The sequence below is a fragment of the Neodiprion pinetum genome, chromosome 7 (genome assembly GCF_021155775.2).
Source record: "Neodiprion pinetum isolate iyNeoPine1 chromosome 7, iyNeoPine1.2, whole genome shotgun sequence".
Lineage (NCBI taxonomy): Eukaryota > Metazoa > Arthropoda > Insecta > Hymenoptera > Diprionidae > Neodiprion > Neodiprion pinetum.
In genome coordinates this window covers 20,331,048-20,352,343 of record NC_060238.1, presented here as the reverse complement: position 1 = coordinate 20,352,343, position 21,296 = coordinate 20,331,048, and the positions used below count along the sequence as shown (strand labels likewise).

The window sequence follows — 21,296 nt, the reverse complement described above, 5'->3', positions numbered from 1 at the left end:
GAATGCAGCCAGTGGCATAAACAAGGCAGTATCGCATATTTCCAAAATGGCTTTCAAATAGAGCACGAGCAAATGATTATGATCTGCGCTTCTGCGTTGCAGAATGGGACGAAAATGCGTCCGCTGGAGGAGTACACTTGTATCTCTTCTTTGACTTGCATCGTGATTGGACCACCAAAGCAGGCGGCAAACGTTCAATTTCAACAACACGTGATCAACTATCGAAGGACAGGAACGCTTAAAAATAATGATAGATAATCATATCTTGCGGCCGGGCGAATGCTGCCGCTTTAAATACACGGTTCGCTGTTAAAATTGCAGTAAAGGAATAAAAGCAACAGTATCATCATTGCCGTCGTTGATTTAGGTTATGTAACAGTACTTAAACTTTTTTTCTTCCCCTTCATATATGACGGAGTTGATGTTTGTACCACTCTCTTATCTCTTTGTCAGTCGCTGTGACGTTCAATCTTACGAAAACAATACGACGCGAAGAACATATTGAGATAATTCTAGTCAATTGGCATCATGTTTCGTAGAGTTTATTACTGTAAAAATTTGGTCAATGTCGCGTTTTTATCAACAGAAACGGCGACAGTGGTAAAGCAACAAACGTCGGTAAATATTAGGGTGAAAAAAAAGAAAAAAAAAAAATTACCTGCGATTAATCTCTAAAAATGTTTTGATTGATTTAATTCTTTGTTATTCCACTTTTTCAGATTCAAAAATTCAGGGAACGACTGAAGAACGACACAAGTCGCGGTATACTGACTGATACTTTTGGAAGACATCACACTTACCTCAGAATATCGTTAACTGAACGATGCAACTTGAGATGTAAGTCGAGGTGTTTACCTAATCTATTACCCAGTCCCAAATTGGAGACCTGTATTTAATTTCCACTTACATTTTTTAATGGTTTTACATATTTTTTTTTTACAGGCACGTACTGCATGCCTGCCGAAGGTGTTTCATTGACAAAGAGAGACGGCATTTTAACTACAGACGAAATTGTTCACATTGCAAGTCTCTTTGTCAAGGAAGGTGTCCAAAAAATACGTCTTACTGGCGGTGAGCCTACAGTTCGTCAGGATTTAGTAGAAATAGTTGGTAAGATACCGAATCACACTAACTTCTGATATAATACATCGATGTTAGTGATTAAAAGTTCATTTGAAATAAACAAGAATGTTGAATCATGATTTTACTCTTTTCACAGGTCGTCTGAAAGAGTTAGAAGGTTTGGAACAAGTAGCGATAACAACAAACGGGTTGACACTGACGCGACAGCTATCGACGCTCCAAAGAGCTGGTCTTGACGGACTCAACATTTCCTTGGACACTCTCAAAGAAGATCGTTTTGAAAAGTTCACTAGAAGAAAAGGGTGGCCTAGAGTCATGGCAGCTATTGACTTAGCCGTTCAGCTAGGATACGATCCAGTCAAAGTGAGATGAATTATTACTGCTAACAATGTGATAATTTTTTGAGTTTAGTTATCTATACCTATGTGCGTCGTTTTTCTTGTTTTTCAATTTATAGATAAACTGTGTTATCATGAGGAATTACAACGACGATGAGCTGGTCGATTTTGTCACATTTACCAAGGACAGACCTATAGATGTACGCTTCATCGAATACATGCCGTTTTCAGGCAATAAATGGCAGCAGAATAAAATGGTTTCGTTTCAAGATATGAAGGAAATGATAAGAAAAGTATACCCTGAGTTTAGAGCTCTTGAAAATGGTCCCAATGATACATCGAAGGTGAACGAGATGTGTTAAAAAACCTTTGATTATTCACTTTTAATTACTAGTCTTTCAAAATACGAACTGAAGTAAAATACAACTTGAAATTTATTTAACATTCAAACTGGTGAACCAGAATTCGATATTGCACATTCGAAACACCTTTTTTTTTATGATCATTAAACTTGAGCAAGTCATGTTTTCTGCACAGGCATACAAAGTACCCGGATTTGTGGGTCAAGTGGGTTTCATTACATCGATGAGTGAGCATTTTTGCAGCTCATGTAACCGATTACGCATCACTGCAGATGGCAACTTGAAAGTATGTCTATTTGAAGGAAAAGGCGAAGTTTCATTGAGAGATGCACTTAGGAGTGGAGCTTCTGAAGAATATTTGCGCGAAATTATAAGCGGGGCAGTATTGAGAAAAAAGAAACAACACGCAGGTGTGTTCACTTCAGAAAATATAGAAAATGCGAATCTAATCTGAACTCCCTTGGTATAATCACCGTTTATTTCACTCAGTACGAAAGGAAACCTAAAATTTTTTCTCTATTTCGCTCTCAGATTCTCGTAATACTAATCTAGCGATAACGGTCACGTTAATATCACTTGTGTTACAGGAATGTTCAATCTTTCCCAGATGGAGAATAGACCCATGATTCTGATCGGCGGTTAACGCGAGGCAAGTGAAATAGCCGGTCTCTACCCTATTTCCCACAAGAGACGTTATCGCTAAATTATAAACATGTTTAATAAACAATACAAAAATACCAAGCTACACACAGCTAATCACATCATCAATTTTCACGGATTCATTTTTAAATCCACATATCAATTACAGATCACCTTGAAGAACACGTGTATTCGGAGAGGCATAATAATCGCAATTGGAGTTCAAAGTACAAGGGCAATATCCACGCAAGAGAAAGAAGCACAACAAAACTTTCTGCAATTCGACAGTTTTCCACACTGACTCACGTAGATACGAAAAGTGGAAAAGCCAGCATGGTGGATGTGGGTGAAAAACAAATTAGCAATCGAATAGCCAAGGCTAAAGGATCAATTTGTGTGGGGGAAACTATTTGCAGATTAATAAAAGAGAATAGTTTGCAAAAGGGAGATGTTTTGACAGTCGCACAATTGGCAGGAATAATGGCTGCTAAACGCACTTCAGATTTGATACCTCTTTGTCATCCATTAGCTTTAAATTACGTTGATGTGCGCCTGACATTGAACGAGACGCTGAACGTAGTAGAAATTGAGTCGGAAGTACGATGTACAGGAAAAACAGGAGTTGAAATGGAAGCGTTAACGGCTGTTAGTGTAGCCGCACTAACGATATACGACATGTGCAAGTCTGTAACTCCCCGATATTCTATGGTTATATCTGATATTTGTCTGCTTTCAAAAACTGGAGGGAGTAAAGGCAATTTTAACAGATGAGATCTCGAAATCGATGGTTCAGATTGAAGTTTACAAACTGATCGAAGAAAATCCACATTCTCTGTATACTTGTTTATTATCATTGTTATTCCTTAGCTGCTGTTATTCTAAGGAGTACGATTAACTTACCTTAAATTAAAATTTAATTTACGAGTGCACTAATATTATCATCATCAAAGAATACAGTTATAAGTCAATTTATTTTTTCTGGACTGAAACAGGTATCGAATTATCGCAATTGCTTCACGCAAAATATGATCTACTTTCTGTAGTAATTTGGAAATGCATTTACGATATAGTAAAAATATGAACATAATGTTTTAAATTGAACTAGCTCTCGAGTATTACGACGAAAACAAACGAATCAAATTGTTTTTGCTGGCAGAGATCAATATTGATTTGTTAATAAATAAAAAAAAAGATTTATTTAGTTGATAAAAATTCACGAAAATTGTTGTTGCATTATTTAAGCTGATATACACCTATACGTATATCATTGTCAAGTTATATATATTTTATATATTTTTATACTCCAATGTTATACTTTATATTGAAACGTTACTAGAAAATATACTATTATATATATATTTTAATAATGGCATACTAAATTTGTTTTGAAGTCACGAGCGTCTATCGTTTCATAATTATTTCAATACCTAGCTCCACACATTCTTCTCCCTCATTTTCTAGCCTGCTTGCAACACATTGAATGCAAGTTCTCTTGCCGGAGGAGACACAATGAATACTTACTTTTGGAATCTATTCCAGCGCAGTATCTGTCATCTTCTGCTCTAATTTATCTCAAGTATTTTGCACAGATCAAGGTAATTTCCGTTTTGTAGGTTCCTCGTGCACTCGAACTTGAAGAGTCGAACGAGGTCCACACTTCCACACATTCCCAGCTTTATCCAGAATACTCGCACTGGCAGTCACTTGATATTGTCCGCCACCGCTTCCGCTTGTGCTGCCTCCACAAACAGCAGCTGCCGCCCCAGGACTTCCTAAAGAGAGTAGAAACTCACAGGCGAAGAAGTCACGGTGAGGTATCACTGTTTGCTGCAGTTCGTTCATATTCGTATCCTGTAAACAACAAGCAATATACAATCATCGTCCCGATTTCACTAATCAGGTAAAATTTGGAGTAAACAAAATCGTACCTTTTGATCTATGTTGATTTTTGATGGAGGGGCAGTGGATATGGAAATGCAGACTGCAGCGACGGACCGAAACAGAGATGCACGTCTGCCGTGTCTCAGTACACCCTCAACTTTGAGGGCAAGCTGGCTCCCTTGAGGTAGAGAAACGGGCTCACCAAGAACACGAGGTTGTGGAGAAACGGAGAGCTTCACGCTGGTGGCCTGCAGTGCTTGGAAAAAGTAACGGGGCAATGGAAGCCTGACTTTACCCCCAGCCAGCAGCGTCACCTGCGCTATTAAACACCCGACTCTTACGTGACTAATCGCCCCTCCTTCTCCGTCGCCTTCTCTACCACAGCTCGGCGCCAATCTGTACACTTCTGTGCAACAGCGTGCCAGTTGTCTCATCTCAACGGATTCACCAAAATTGAATTCAGTTTCGTTAGGCTGACACATCGCTGCTCCGACACCCCCACAGACTCGTTCTACGCTATTTGCCATCAAACGACACATTTCTTGCAAACTGTAGCATTTTCATTGAGGAATTTTAACAAAAAAACCCGATTGTTGAATCAGACAGGATTGATAACCAATATCTTCCCTTACTTTTATTCCTTTTTCAAATTCAAGGACTACTTTTTGTTTTTCTTTTTTGACGAAAAGTCATATTTTTTAAAGCAATCGTCTTACGTGACTGTGAAACTTTATTCATTTTTGTAAGCGATGATTTACTGATTGCAAATGAATACTGAAATTTCATACACTTTCAAATAACTATAATAAATAGGATTTTTAAATCAGAAAGGTCATTGTTTTCACTTGCGTAAGCAAGATTTCCGGCTACTAGGCTTGTTAACGCGATTTTCATATAAAAAGGATACGCTCTGATGTTTGCTAATGATCCTGGATCAGCGTCAAAAGCAGATTGATAAAGCGTTTGGTAATTCTCTGCGCAATTCCTCAACTCTTTTGCAGACTTTCTCAGCTGGTTGAAGGGGAAAAATACGTTTCTTATTAGGCAAGATAAATTTTTTTTACCAAAAATAATGCGATTGATATTCACCTGTTGAGTAACACGTCCAAAACGTTGCAAGTCATCTCTAGTGGCTAAAACAACTGTGGCTGCAATTGCTGGTGGTGGAGCAGTACACAGAGACCTGCGACCAACAGAGATATACTGAGTCAATATCTAAATTAATCCATGTTGGCAATAAATTACGTGTCACAAAATGCGTCTTTGCCACAGCGTAAGATTTTGAAAGAATGCAACATTGACCTGCAGGAATGTAGAAGCTGCACCATACACTGAAGAAATTCACATCGCAATTTTGAATACTCGCTAGCGAATTGTAGACTCCGTAATGGTGTGCTGGCTGCTTTAAGGGATGCACATGCGCTAGCATACCGGGCAATTGCTCCATTTAATCTTTCAACTGTGCCCAGTTTTTTCTTGACTCCGTCGCTCTCTTTTGGGTCGTCCCTGAATTATAGTAAGCCACAAACAGTCAGTTCCGTTGTAATTTAGAGAATAAACGAAAAAATGGAAATTTGTCAATTGTTAATTGATACTTACAACAGATGACTCTCTGCGCTGGTGACCAAGTAAAGACCGGACAGCCAAAAGTGTAACTGTTCAGAAGCGACGGTTTCCTTAAGGCTTTGAAATATTTTTGTAGACACACTATGGTGGCCGTACCTCGCAGCTCCACGAGCGATGCGGTATTTTGCCCATCCGTCAACGCTAACAACGACTTTCTCGATCGCTTTCAAACACTCTGCGTTCCACTCGTAACCACCTGCCACAGTTTGGAACAGTAGAGTGCACAGCATCACCTAACAAGCAAAAGATGTTCATTTCGAAATTCTAACAATGCTACTGCACTTAAGGGGAAATCTACGAGCAGAAATCCAAAAAAGTGGGTGAATTTGGGAATTTATTTGGAATTTGTTTTAATTAAGAGCATGTAGATTTGATTGATTTAAATTATTTTTTTTTAATTACAATCAAATGGAAGCATTGTTATTGACAATAACATCAACCATTTCGCTTAATGACATCTTTTGCAGTGCCGATAATATTGCAAAAACGGCTTATCCGATGTATCATAAATTTCGAGCCAGCATTCTTGGATAATTTATCCTTTTTGCCATAACTGTAAATTTATTTTTTCTTTTGTTTAACAAAACGTCAACCTTTCGTAATTGAAATTCGATTTTTCGTAGAAAATTTCAAACTTTTTTTGTAATCAACAAATAAATATGATGATTATAAAACAAGTTGGATCGTAACAGAGAGAATAAACTATCCAAGAATACTATCCCCAATTTTGAAGTAAATCGGTTCAGTCATTTCTGAGATATAGTCGCTAATTGTTCGTCGACACTGCAAAACATATCAAGGAGCATAATTGTTTACACTATCGTCAATAAAAATGCTCTCTATTACTTGATTTTAGTACAATAAATATTTAAATAAAGCTCGATCTACATATTTTTCAACAAAAAAAACCTCAATTCAATTAAATCATTTTCAGCAGCTTACTCGTATACCCTCTCAATTAAAATATCCATACACCCGGAACTTTTTGCTACCTTTGTGTGAACGTGAGAAGTTTGTTCAAGCTTTAACAGAATGTCAGGAAGGAGCGGAAGCAACGCATTTTCACTCAAACTGCCTATAGCCCCCAATGCTTCGCACAGTGCCACAGTTTGACCCTTGTCTTGCCCTCCTTCAGTGTTAGCATTTATCAGAGTTGATCCAATGGCGTCAACGAATATGGGGCAATGTTTCGGATTAGCCTCACACAGCTTCACCGTTGATCGCAGGCATACTTTTAACTGGCGCAGATGACCCTCGTCCAACGCCAACAAAACGATCAGCGACTCAAGGCAAGACACCACGTCAGCATCTCCATACGCCGGCAAACCTTCTTCGTAACTATTTGAATGTAAAATCGGTATTAATCACAGTTTAAGCATTTACGAGATTTCCTAATAGAGAGATAAAGTGTTTGTTTACCAGTAGCAAGCTACTCTAGCCAGGATTGTAACTGCTTTAACAGCAACGAGAAGATCAGGTGAGTAACATGCATTGACACACAGACAGAGTAGCGGGCTATCTTTCTCCATATTCGCGTCACAGGTTACCGCACTTTGACTAAGTACCTGTAATTTTTGAAAATTAGTTTTGAGCCTTACAATTAATTTCACTTGAACTTTTTTTGGAACTAACTTTCTTTGCAAATGTTCAAAAAATATGAAAAACATTACATCACCTCTATTACATCCAAAGTTCTAATTAGAAGACCAGAGTTAACGGTTCCATCTTGTAACAGTGTTGTTGTGCTATCTTTAACAGGAAATAAATATATCAGACTTATTGGTTAAACTTAAACCCATAGAATTTAGAATCTCCATAAATGTCAGTTTTTAAATTACATTACTTCTCATCTACATCCAGACTAGTCCACACGTAAATCGAAGATAAAATTTACTGCCTTGTTTACTTCTTCATTTGCTCGATCATCTTTAATAATCCTGAATCACTTCTGTCACGAAATATAATTTGCAAAAATTTATCGACTAACATACCGATCAGACTTGTGAGTGCTCCCTGTGGCCAGAGATGCGCACCTCTCCTAGCCAAAGAGTGCAGAAGATCGAGAGCATGGCGTTTAATGAATGCTCTTGGGTCGTCGTGTAAGTAGCGTAATAGCAACGCAACTTGTTCTGGGACGTCTACTAAAGTGGCAGAGGCCAGCGTGGTCAAAGCGCTTAATGTTACCCTTACAAATTCCACCGCTGGGTAACTTCCCAGTAATTCCATGCACAAGTCATTTACCTGTGTGTCAATGAAAACAGAGGAAATAAACGATTATTGGACAAAATATTTTGGATACAAAATTTTGCCCATCAACTATTCTGATGTGAAAACAAGAACGATGTACGATTATTAGTACCATCGAAGCGGTTGACGTATCGTGATGCATGTATTGCAAAATTGGTATCAACTGTAACTTCATTGTAGCAGGAGTAGCTTGTCCTCTAATCATGTCCGATATCTTACTGCACATTGAAACTGCAAAGAGCTTCGATTGGGCGGCAAACATCTGGGCAGCATAAATTGCAGCTTCAACTTCGACGGAGTCGTGAGAATCGAGCGATCTTCTTATACTGTGATGCACCTTGACAGAATTGACAATAAATTATTTATTTATTTAGATCAACTAGCATTAAATGTCTTTTAAGAAAGATAGAATATACAAAATATTAAGATAGGTGAGGCATTTACAAGGAAACTTAGATAAGGAATAATAAGTAAAGGTCGCTAACTTTAACAAACGTTTAAACGTAGTATTATCAAAGTAATTATGATTTCGTAAAATAGATGAAAATAAAAAGTTTACAGATTTTGGTTTAAATTTAGGACTAATAGGTAACATTTTGGCTATCAAAAAATCTTTAAGGCTTCACACAAAACGTTTTTTCCACTATTTTAATTGAATTAAATTTAATAAGGTAATGTTTAATTTTCTCTACTCTTTGTTATAAATAACTCTACATAATTGGACATGCATATTAAAATTTGTTGTATGTTTTTACATTTTTTATAGCACAATTTTTTATACTTTAATGGAAGTCGTACTCGTATATAATAGATAAGTGAATGAATGACAGTTGCATAATTACCTGTTGTCTTTCTGGTATGATCCCGGCAACACTGCCTAAGGTACGCAGAGTAAGCGCTCTTGCAACTGGATCGTTGGAATGAATAACGCTAAAAATTCGTCTGACAAATTCATCAACATTAAGAATTTTGTCCAAGTGTTTTTCACTTTGTTGGCAAACCCTCAATACCCAGACGCGCAGAAAGTTGCTGCCTATCCGAAAGACGTCAGCCAACTTGAGCAGCGAAGAGTTTATCAGGATTGGAAAAGGATATTTTTCGAATAGGCGGGGAAATCGTACGATAGCTTCGCACTGCTCCCCTATCTTGTTCGACCGAAGACCTAAAACATTAAAACTTTGTCACAGGATGGTCAGATTTCCCGAATAGTTTAGAAATTTGAATTTTTAATCATCCAGTCATTCGGCCCGTTAAAGGGTTAAGATTTTTTCATCTGTAAACACAAGCTGTTACTCTTATCACTATCAAGTGTTCGACAATTTATTACTGACTTGTTTGAAAATTTCAATCAACTTTAGCATTAAATTTGGATGCTATAGAGTTTTATCTATGTTGAATAAAAATTCCGATACGAATTGTTCTGTAATAACACCGAATATTTGTTTGAAAACCAGAAATGCATAAGCTAACCTCAAATTCAATAACACGTCATATCCCGGCGAAGATTCTAACATTTTTGAGCATTCGAGTAGTCCTACAGGAAGTAAGATTGAGGAGAATATTAAGACTACGAAGATGCTGCAAATTTAGTTAATCTTCTGCCTTACCATCGAAATTCAACGTGGTAGCTTTGACAATCAAAGTAGTTAACCTACAATTTTGATTTTGCAATTACCTTTATCCAGCTCGATTAGAGCTGAATTTGCATCTTGCTCCGGCTCTCCTAAACCTGTATCGTTGAATGCGTTCATCCTCATGCCGATCATCTTACAAAATGATGTATTTTATTTCAGTTTTATAGAAATTGAAAACGTTTGCTCTTTTCCGGCACTATCCAAATATGTTTACTTCTGCAGTGAGTACAAAATATAATTACTACCCGTAAGGTCCCTAGGCAATTTTCAGTTTATCGATATGGCTCGAAGTTTGAATCTCCAGAAGAAGTGACATTTCCATATAGTGTAAATATTATGTTTGCCATTATCTGACGATCCTAATTAACTAATTGCTTTCGATATTCCGTTTTCAAAGAAACAATTCAATCGAATTTAATTGTTCGCTGATAACGAAATAAAATTATTCTTTTCAAATGGCTGCAGGGCTGTCTCACTGGTGCCTGGCAGAGAGAATCCTGAGAGAGCCCACCGTGCACGTCTTTTGTGTTCTCTATTTTGTAGCGCTATCAATCACGAGATAGGTATTTGGAACAAATCTTCGAGGTGCATGTTCAGTAATCGAATGTCGGTAAGCGATTAGCATTCTACCGTATTTAGAATCACGGGGGCCGTAAATGTTTGTAAATTGTTCAGTTTCGTCCGTTTCGTCTACGACCGGGTATCAGGGTGTTCTATATCTTATGCTGACAACGGCAGAGTTCAGTCCACGGCAGAGTATTGGTCACCTACTGACACATGCTTACCGACCGATCACCGTGGAAATTAGTCCTAAAAATGAATTTCTCATAGAGGGCGCTATGATATCAGGGACACGAAAAATGCTAGTGTAGGCTATCTCAGGCCCCTCGCTGCAGCTGGCTTTGAAGAAAATGGGGGAAAGCAACTAGTTATAACATGTCAAAAACTAGTGTGGCGGCGATGTTAAAGGTTAGTTGTCATTAAATAACCGCAAATAATAGGTAAACGGTGAAGGGATTTTGCTAATGACGGAGAAAATATCAATCACCAACAACTGAGTAGACCCAAATTTTGGGCGAACGAATTCCCATGATACTCGAGCTATTCGACTGAAAATGACTCATCTGGCATTGAAAATCAAATTCGATCACTGAACAAACCGCCGATATTGAGTGAATTGCGACTAAGCTGATACTATTCATCACGAAATATTCAAAATTTCTCACCTGCGTGCCTACTGATCTCGTTTTTCATCGTCTATTTATGCAGGACCGGAATCAGTTTAGCTTCGCAGGAAAATGGCCATGCATGCGCCCAGTAATATTGAAATTACTGAAACAAGAAGCTGTTACACAAGGGGAATGGCAGGATCTATTTTATTCAGTTCACTTGGTCTGCCTATGGGACGACAAAGGTCCTCCCAAATTAAGGGACACTCTCAAAGTGGACATAATGGATTTCATACAACAAGCACAGCAGGTAATCAATGTTGTAATTAGCATTTTCCCTCTCGGAATCTGCGAGCGACTCGCTTCCAATTTATGTATGTTATAATCCTTGCCTTACGTTGATTCAGAGAGTATTGGCGCATCAGGAAGAGCAGGCGTTGCTTAAAGCCTACATAACTGAGTGGCGCAAATTTTTTACCCAATGTAATTATTTGCCAACACCGTTTAGGCAACTGGAGACTTCGCTTGCTGGAAAGACTACTACACAGAAAAGGAATCAAGCGGAGGAAAGTATAGTTAGAAAGGTAATACTCATTCCTTATTTTTGATGGCTTTCTGCTGCTAGATTTATTAATCAAGTCAATATTTATTTCTGAGCAATAGTTGATGCTGGACAGTTGGAACCAGAGTATATTTGGAGACATAAAACAAAGGCTACAGGATTCAGCCATGAAGCTGGTGCGGGCGGAAAGAAATGGGGAGGCGTTTGATTCGCAGTTGGTCATTGGTGTTAGAGAATCTTATGGTGAGGCCTATGCAAGTGAAAGAGGAGTTTTCAGTAAAAACAAATGGGAATTAAAAAGAAAATTTCACAATTAATTCAATCAAACACATTATTGATTCAACAATAGTTATTGTAAGAATAATATTGTCTCAAACAAAACTTGAACTATGATCTGAAGTGGAAAACTTGATGTAGAACGTTTTATAGGATGTCTTGTTAAAATAAATCCTGACTTATATTTCAAGAAATTAAAAGTAAAGTTGAAGATTAATTGTTAATTTCACTTTTATCTCTTACAGTTAATCTGTGTTCAAATACAATGGACAAGCTGCAAATATACAGAGATAATTTTGAGGCATCGTACATAAAAGCTACGGAAGAATTTTACAAAATAAAAGCTCCTGAGCAACTTTCTCTGCATGGAGTAGAGACTTACATGCGATATGCAGAGGTAAAGTTGAGAGAAGAAGAATTGAGAGCTCAAAAATATTTGGAGCCAAATAGTGCAAGTGTACAGTTGTTGACGGATTGCTGTGTTTCTGTACTTGTCGCTACCTTCAAGTCAGCCATTCTTGCCGAATGTCCTCGCATGATTCAGCATCATGAAACAGAAAGTAATTTGAGAAAGAGACTAATAACCTTAGACAATATAAACTTTGCTAACATTAAATACATTACAAATTTTTCACACAATTTTTATTTACAGAGCTCAGACTCATGCTCAAGTTGATGGATCGCGTACCAGATGGAGTGAGTCCAATGTTAAAAGACCTGGAAGATCACATAGCGAGTGCTGGTCTTGCCGATATGATGGCAGCAGTCGATGTGATAACCCAAGACTCTGAAAAATACGTAGAAAGATTGTTGGATCTCTTTAGACGATTTTCTACTCTGGTTAAGGAGGCTTTTGACGACGATCCGCGATTCCTCACAGCCAGAGACAAGGCATATAAATTAGTTGTCAATGATTCAACTGTATTCAGACTTGAATTGCCTGTTAGACAAGGTACCGGTGTAACTGCTCCAGTCATCCCAACTAAACCTGTAAACAGCAATAATGGACAGCCAGAATCCAAGTGTCCTGAACTACTGGCAAATTACTGCGATATGTTGCTCAGAAAAACACCGTTAAGTAAGAAACTTACTTCGGATGAAATCGAGAGCAAACTTCGGGACGTGGTGAGCTCAGTTGTGTTTCATATATTTCCAGGGGATGTTTAAGTGCTATTGGCTAAGTGCTTTGCGATCATTCAAGTGAAATGTAAACATCACAATATTCAAATTTTATTCTAGCTGCTCGTGCTAAAGTACGTTCAAAACAAAGACGTATTCATGAGATACCATAAGGCTCACCTCACTCGGAGATTGATTCTGGATACTTCAGCAGATTCTGAGAAGGAAGAAAATATGGTGGAGTGGTTACGAGAAGTCGGCATGCCTGCGGACTATGTAAATAAATTAGCACGCATGTTCCAAGACGTCAAAATTTCCCAAGATCTCAATCAACAATTCAAAGAACAGTGCCGCGCTACCATTGCCGACAGCATTAATATAAAGGTGAAGCAAATCAAGTTGTTTTTTTTTTTTTTTTTTTTTTTTTATTATTATAGGAGTCGTACTTTCGTTTCTCCACTATTCACCCTGTTCACTGTCTTACATTATACAAAATATATTTATCAATTATTTATATGCATTTTGCAATAGATATTGAATGCTGGCGCATGGGCAAGAGGCAGCGAGCGTGTCACTGTCAGTTTACCCCTTCAATTAGAAGATTACATCCCCGAAGTTGAAGAGTTTTACAAAAAGAAGCACAGTGGCCGTAAACTGCAATGGTATCATCACATGTCAAATGGAACGGTAAATGCATTTACATTTATAAGAAGTTGATTTAAAAACTTTTCTTAGCACTATGTGCGAATTACAATCCGGTTTGTAGTCTAAGTAAACATCAATACTGCACAATCTCAAAGATTCAAACAGGCAATAACATAAAATGAGTTTACAGATAACGTTTTGCAATAAAATGGGGCGATTTGATGTTGACGTGACAACATTTCAAATGGCTGTTCTATTTGCTTGGAATCAACGACCTTTCGAAAAGATTTCATACGAAAATCTTCGATTAGCAACCGAGTTACCAGATACAGAATTAAGGCGTACACTGTGGTCGTTGTGCGCTTTTCCTAAACTTAGACGTCAACTCCTTCTAGTCGAACCTAGCACTTACAGCCCGAAAGAATTCGCGCATGACACTCGTTTCTGGGTGAATCACGAGTTTGCTATTGTGTGAGTAAAAATAAATGAGTGAAATCTCCGAATAATCAGACGGAAATAATGTGTACTTATTCCTAATCGAAATAAATTATCATTTGTTAGAAAAAATGGAAAGTTGCAGAAGAGGGGGAAGATTAATTTGATTGGTCGGTTACAACTGTCAACTGAGCGAAGCAAAGAAGAGGACAACCAATCTATCGTGCAGCTAAGGATATTGCGAGTACAGGTATGATTTTTCTAATGTCGAACAAAAAAAAGAGAGTGAAAAGAACATTTCGATGTTTAGATTGTTCTCGAATTAATTCGTTTTAATATTTTACAGGAAGCTATCATTAAAATTTTGAAAATGCGAAAGACGATAAATAACGCCCAATTGCAGACGGAATTGGTCGATATATTGAAAAATATGTTCCTGCCGAGTAAAAAGATGATCAAAGAACAAATTGAGTGGCTAATAGAGCACAAATATATTCGGAGGCATGAGGATGACATCAATACTTTTGTCTACATGGCGTAACCAATAACCAACACATGTGCAAACAGAATTTTTTAAGTATTCAGTACTATATTTTTATATAGAGTTCAGTTTTCCTCGGTTAGATGTGTATGCTGACGAATATAACCATGCGATATGACTATGGTCCGTGTATCTGGAAGTAAATAATCAACTGATTAGGAAAGAGTCACATACCATAGCAGTCCAGTTAACGTATCGTAGAATCAAATTAAACACTGCAATGTATCTAGTGGTATAATCGTTGCATACGTATCAGATTTAGGTAAGCGTCAAGTCAACGAATGAATTTTTTTCTTTTTCCCCGTTTGACTTCGTCAACGTATCGACAGCACTAGTAATTACTTATACAGAACGGAGGTTGACGGTAATCTCAGTTTTACTGTTTAAACTAAAATATTCGGACTAATTTCTAAGAACTGTTTGTTCTACGATCGACCGGGCTATTATATTTGCATAGTGTATATAAGGACATTATATTTGCTAGCCGGTTAAGTCTTAGCGACGAACGTATTGTTGTCAAATCCGAGTATCCACCTATTTTTTCTCCTATTTTCATATCTAAGTATAGGTATGTATATTGTCAGCGACATAATGACGTACAACGCTATCCAAGTTCCACCGATTTTTATTTCTTTTTTTTCTTCTTTTTTACTGGAAGGTGGAATATAAAATACGATGTTAATGGTATTTTAGAGAAAATCTTTGAGTTTCATGCGTGTAAACTAGTGACGAGGAAAAAATGTATTCTACGTAAGCTGCATCGATTCAAATCTGCATATTGTATAAAGCCTTGGTAATATTTTAAAAAATTATACCAGATTGTAAAATATAGAACTTGTGATTCCCCATGAATTGGAAGCGAAAAAAAAAATGGCATTTTTCAAGACAAACTTGTGGCATATATCACGTGGTAAATGATATTACATTTACCAAATCTTTACTCATTGAGCATACTATTGTTTGACATATCAAATGAAAATAAAAATCGCAATTCATGATAATAAAGAAAGTCCTACTTCCGTTTGAATAATAAATCGCTTCAAAACATACACAAGCACTTCTTGTAAATTCGTTCCAATCTGTGACAAAAAGGATTCATTTAACTGAAAGTAAGACTATGAAAATTAATAATTCCCCGAACCATATGGACTATCTCTTCAAATATAAATTGACATGTTGACGATAGATTTTACTATGCAACTATCTTATATGTATGTCATTCGGCTCAATTGCAATTCTTACATTGTTTAGAAAAGAAAAAAAAAAAAGAAAATGATTTGACACACATTTATCGCCCCTTATTATGAATATGATTTAATTATCAATTTTTCGCGCAAAATTTTTTATGCATATTTCGTATTGAAATATACAATCTTTTTACAGGAACTATAAAATTTCTTTTCTCCATCACGATATTAATCTGCGTAGCTTACAATCGTGTTCAGATATACATATGTGAGTAAAAATAATTTTTATTTTTTTTGTCAGCTCTAATTTCCAGCAGATATTAGCAGAGTTTATTTTTATCATTTATTTCATCAACAGTCAACTGTTCTAATTGCCTATTAAATACATAGTTCGATGATTGATTTCCTAACGAGTAAGCTTTTTAATATTATAGATATAATATCTGAGACCGATTTATAAATGCGGTACATATTTCTTTGTAACTATAAAATAATACAAACACAGCTGGCGGTAATCGAGAGAAAAATCTTTGTTTTTATGAACTTTATTTTCACGAATTCAATCTTAAACATTAAGAGGCCGTGTTTAGATTAATTTTTTTTCTTTTTCTTTTTTCTTTTCAACAACAATCCGTCTGAATGGATCCCTAAATATTTTAAATACAACTTAATGCATAATTGATCTTAAGTAATAACTATATGCAGAAAAAGTGACGTAATATATCAAGTATTTTAAAAGAAACGTGTTCAGTTTGATATATCATTGTATAATGATAAGCAAATGTTAAAACGAATTAATGGAAGGAACGTGTATAGAGTTGGTAAAAAAAAAATTCGACAATCAAAGATCAGATTGCTAATATAGATTTAATGAGTGTATAGGTATAGCGTAATTTGGAATTCTGTCGAATACAATATTTGAATCTTTTTTTTCAAGAGAAATGATTTCCACTTCTATCGCTTTATCTAAAACAAAAACATTTTCGCTAACGATACCGTGAACTTTTGCGAAATTGATTGTTTCAAACTGAACAAGTTTTTTTCGTTTCACCTGATATGTATCATGTAGATAATTGTATATATATACAATAGATTTAAAACATACAAGAAGACATTCACACACTCATTTCAACATCAAAATGCAACATCTCCAAAGTTACATTGAATACGAGGAGAAGCCACTTGGCTGTTTAAATTTTTTCGTCTATTCTCTTTGTAACTCAAGTTACAAATACCTCATAAACAAGCTCGATTTGATGACTCAACCACCGTAGTGGTGCACTTTATTAGGACAGGTATATAGACCGGAAATTCCCAATTTCTCAGCAATATAATTTGGTTTCTCACTTTGCCTTTTGAGCTGTTATCCATTTATCCAAGAAAAAGCATAGTTGAAATAGACCTAATCGGTTTCATCCACCCGCCTCTAGAGTTTTCTTATATTGGAATTACTATCCAGATTAATGACACAAAATATTTTTGAAAATTTTTTTTGTAATACCTAACTGTGAGATTTAAACACGTAGTAAGACCTGGCCTAGCTTTGCGGAACTGTTCTAAGTATGTACCTAGTAATACATATGAATTTTCTCCGAACGTTGTAATTAACGTTTAATAATTGAAATCTTCCGACTAATAATGATTATTAGAATTTCAATAGTCAACACTGAAATATAGAAAAAATTTTCGGCTTCGCGTAGCTTTTACACATTAACAAAAATAATGTTAATCGTAACAACAAATGTCATCACTGTTAATGACGTCGAGACAATTAACGATTATTATTAAAGGATTTCGGGGCGGGGGGGCAATGCAATGCTAAGCCATATTTTGTCATGGTGCTAACTAGAACCAGTAATTTACCGTACCCTAAGTTACATGCAACTTTCGAATGATCATCCAAGTTAACTATGTTTTCGCGAAATTCGAACAGACGAAAGATCAATATTTCAGTATTTTAGATATTTCAATTCTTCCTAACCGGAAATGGAAGGAATATACTTAAAGAAATCGACAAAATACGTGCTTTCGTAACGAACAAGAAAAAAAATTTAGCATTATTATACAAATTAAATTTATGCATAATATCAATTTTCTTTAACGAGAAAGTCCTATTTTACATTACTCAAGATTTATAATAAATACTCAATGAACGACCTCATGGCAACGCATGTTTGGTGCACCATTTGAAAATTGCGATAAATAACAATTTTAAATTACCTATTTTTTCTCTTTATTTACAGATTTGTTAAAGCTTTTATTGTAAACACCATATATTATCTGTTGCAAAACATGACTTCGCTATGCGATAATTTATGATTATGAATTATCTTCTCGCCGTTTGGATGGAGTAAGCAATTCAATATCGTCCAGTGGACGATCAATAAAAATAAGAAATAAAAGTTTTACGGAAAGTTAATACTCTGGACAACGTGTGTGCTGTATACGAGGACCACTTTTCATAGGATTCGTTGTCTCACAGACGTGGACAACTATACCAGGTTGACCAGATCCGCCTGGATGGAGTTCGTGGGTCGCACCTGAAACAAATACGTTGATAAATTCAAGCCAATATAAAATATGTTATGCTGAGTAAGGAACAAAGATACTTTTCATTGTAAAGCGTAAGTAAATCTGAGACCTGGTGATAGGTTGGCAATTGCTGCGAGTAAATCATGGTTCACGAGCGGCTCGCCTTCTTCCCGAGGCTCCCAACCAACTGGCGGTGATGCCGGAGGTGAAATTAGGAACTGTTTAGTTGGTGCTGGCGGGTGGAGATGCTGATCTTCCATATCTAAAATCGAGTCATTAATTCATTATTTGCAGAAGAGTTATCAGGTTTTAGAAGTCCTAACAACTCGATTTCTGGTCAAAATAGAAGCTAAAGTAAAAATTAGTTACTAAGCAAAACAATGAATTGATAACAACTTCATCAGTAATATTGGATTTAATGATTTTTAAAATTTTCAAACACTCTTTATCCAATAATTACTTGTAAAATGAAGAAGTGGACAAAATGTTGTTTCATAAATAGGCAGAGAATGTTGCATAAATATTACAGGCTAAGTGACAGAGCAGTTACAAATATTCTGAGACTCAAGTTTTAGTCATTAAATTTGAAAAATAAACATGTTTTTTCTCTTTACTAAATGGTCTCTGTGTTAAATAAAACTTTTCTGTTATGAACCTTGTGCATAACAAATATCGCTGCAGGTCAGAAGGCATAGAAAAAAAGTTGGAAAAAAGGTTAAATATTTGATGGCACAAGGAAAATCTTTTCCAAATACAGAAGTGTTTTCTCGGAATTGAAAAACTTGATTTCTAAATTGGTCGATGTGCTTGGGCTGCTTCCTTGCTACTTCAAAAACTTTATGCAAAGAAACTCATGAATACGTCAAGCAGGATTACTGCATACTCAATTAGTTTAGGTACTAAAAGCTGTAACGCTTCTAATTTTAACCTTGTTAGTAAATTGGTTTAAAAACTTTTTGAAGCTTGTACCAAAATGCATAACGTTTTCAAGCAAAATTTGTCAAATATTACTGGGCGATTGAAATTCTGGGTAAATCACATAAATAAAAAATGAGTGGATAATATTAGGAACTGTGAACCTATTGGCGTGACAGGTTGAGCAAAGTAGCAGTTGATATCCGTCTCTCCATAACGTGTTTGGTGCAGCTGTATCCTGGCATGAGCAGCGGCGCTGGGCGAACTATAGTTGACCCTCATTCGTCTGAAAGATCTGAAGTACTGAAAAGTGGCGTTTTCTCCGAACTGTTTGAACAGTGTTTCTATGCCACTCTGTGAATAAGAAAGACAGATTTAAGTTGAGAAAACTTGAGCGATAGATCCTTGGATTTTGAAGATTTTTATCAAAGAATAGTCACCATTATCTGAGGATCTTTGAAAACTCTGGGGTCTACATTGGTGACAATTACTGAAGTTGGGAGATCTTCGTCTCTGACTAATTCGTCTATCGTTCTCATGTTCGCGTCTCCGCGATCCTGGTCAGCTTCCAATTCTAGTTCAAGCTGTTGGTAATTGGGATGCAAGTTTGGCAGGCCGTCGACCTCGTTAATTATTATATTCTCCGTATTCTCCGAGGACCCATGCTCACTATCGAGGTTCGCCTCTCGTTTATCCTCCATTTTTACCCCCTGGAGTAGAACTGTGAATGAAGAAAAGCAATCGTGACAAAAGAGGATACACCTGTACAATGTGGTACAAAATTTTCTTACGGATTCCACGCCAGTTATTTTCCAAGTGGCAAAGATTACCACCGACACAGACGAGAGGCTAGTTAGCTTGAATTTTACAGTGGCATTTTATCTATAATCTTTCATATATATAAAAGAATTCAGGTCGTAACGACAAAATTTTCAACCAGGGAATTGAACGGATGGAGAGTAAATTGAAAGAAGCTAACTGGGAAATTTTGCCCTGATTTCACGGCGACGAAACGCGGGGATGACAGATGAAAACACATTCAATGATGATTACGAGTAGAATTATTGTTGTTGCATGCGGGCTGTTTTCCGATTGTTTTCGAATTTTACGAGGCGAATTATCGGGGCGATAACATCGTCGTCAATTGATATCGATCAAGATTCAAAAAATTGTTGTTAATTATCATTGTGTACAAAGAATAGTCGGATATAATTCATTTCCCTGTAATTTACCTGTCTTCAGACGTTGTGTCCGCGTAACGAATGCAGTTTCAGTCCGACTTCTCTTCTCTTTCGAGAAGAAATCACACAACAATCTGTCAATTCGTCCGAGCGAACTGCCGACCGTCTGCTAATTAACACACTGCTCGTGTTTACACGGCTGTACGAACCTCCTATTCGATTATTTCAGGACGCTCTTGCCCTTTCAAATTTGTCAATGTATTTATATTATTTTTATTGTTGTTGAATCTAGACCGATCAGCGGTAGATTACCCATTGAGCCTACAGACACGAAGGTAGCATCCTAATGTCGTATGCCAGAGTCCAGGGTTACCAGATAAGTAGTACCACAAGCTGCCACAAGAAGCGCACAGGTAGCCAAATATGGCCAATCTCCCAGTCGAATAACCCGTAGTAACAAAGAATTTTGCTACCACGCGTCCCGAATCAAAGTATTAGCGGATACGATGACTGGATTAATGATATCGGCCCCTTATAATCTTCTTTTTTTATGTCCAGGCTCTACCCATTTCAGAACGTTCCGAAATATCGCCTTTGCGCAAACACATTTCAAAATACGCTCATTCATCCTTATCCCTATGCATATTACCGACGTACATGTTTTGTTTTTTTTTATCTGGCAGGGTGAAAAAAGATAAGAGATCTGAAGTGTTGGCATTACGGTGCGTTCCGAACTGGCTGGCAGCGCTAAAAACTTCCTAGGACAGGGCAGAGCCTGGCAGAGCTACTCACAAACTCAGCAGCGCAGTGACCAGAAGTTGTCTGTCTTGCAGTTTTGAATCTAACGCCGGGGGCGAAAAAATTCAGTCATTTCAATTACGCCATATTTACTTTAAAATCATGTCCAATTTCATGTTCAGATAT

At 36.8% G+C, this 21,296-nt stretch overlaps 4 protein-coding genes across 5 annotated transcripts; 2 read left to right on the top strand and 2 right to left on the bottom strand.

Moving 5' to 3' along the window:
* Window positions 1–181: 181 nt before the first annotated feature.
* Window positions 182–3,820, top strand: Mocs1 (Molybdenum cofactor synthesis 1). Of its 2 annotated transcripts, XM_046634132.2 has the most exons (8): window positions 182–618; window positions 720–837; window positions 943–1,110; window positions 1,220–1,446; window positions 1,541–1,765; window positions 1,959–2,193; window positions 2,371–2,432; window positions 2,592–2,730. In XM_046634132.2, the coding sequence occupies exons 1-7, from the start codon at window positions 529–531 to the stop codon at window positions 2,424–2,426; spliced, it is 1,119 nt and encodes a 372-aa protein (XP_046490088.1). In that variant the 5' UTR covers window positions 182–528; the 3' UTR covers window positions 2,427–2,432; window positions 2,592–2,730. The 2 variants fall into 2 exon arrangements, with proteins under 2 accessions (XP_046490088.1, XP_046490087.1); XM_046634131.2 differs by lacking the exon at window positions 2,371–2,432 and having other exon boundaries at window positions 185–618; window positions 2,592–3,820.
* INTS7 (Integrator complex subunit 7) lies at window positions 3,410–10,017 on the bottom strand. Its single transcript, XM_046634129.2, has 13 exons — window positions 9,852–10,017; window positions 9,019–9,338; window positions 8,289–8,513; window positions 7,921–8,170; window positions 7,605–7,678; window positions 7,349–7,494; window positions 6,922–7,267; window positions 5,903–6,162; window positions 5,606–5,809; window positions 5,393–5,486; window positions 5,211–5,314; window positions 4,351–4,852; window positions 3,410–4,273 (listed from the first exon to the last, which is right to left on the bottom strand). The coding sequence occupies exons 1-13, from the start codon at window positions 9,940–9,942 to the stop codon at window positions 4,013–4,015; spliced, it is 2,877 nt and encodes a 958-aa protein (XP_046490085.1). The 5' UTR covers window positions 9,943–10,017; the 3' UTR covers window positions 3,410–4,012.
* Window positions 10,018–10,706: 689 nt separating this feature from the next.
* Cul5 (cullin 5) lies at window positions 10,707–17,114 on the top strand. The gene is made up of 11 exons (XM_046634130.2): window positions 10,707–10,779; window positions 11,080–11,289; window positions 11,387–11,563; window positions 11,643–11,784; window positions 12,063–12,377; window positions 12,470–12,942; window positions 13,057–13,320; window positions 13,468–13,623; window positions 13,772–14,052; window positions 14,143–14,266; window positions 14,363–17,114. The coding sequence occupies exons 1-11, from the start codon at window positions 10,747–10,749 to the stop codon at window positions 14,555–14,557; spliced, it is 2,370 nt and encodes a 789-aa protein (XP_046490086.1). The 5' UTR covers window positions 10,707–10,746; the 3' UTR covers window positions 14,558–17,114.
* Window positions 15,180–20,683, bottom strand: sra (RRM_RCAN_like domain containing protein Sra). Its single transcript, XM_046634133.2, has 5 exons — window positions 20,424–20,683; window positions 19,632–19,912; window positions 19,356–19,545; window positions 18,386–18,538; window positions 15,180–18,284 (listed from the first exon to the last, which is right to left on the bottom strand). Exons 2-5 carry the CDS (start codon window positions 19,890–19,892, stop codon window positions 18,160–18,162), a joined length of 729 nt encoding a protein of 242 aa, XP_046490089.1. The 5' UTR covers window positions 19,893–19,912; window positions 20,424–20,683; the 3' UTR covers window positions 15,180–18,159.
* Between the last annotated feature and the right edge of the window lie 613 nt (window positions 20,684–21,296).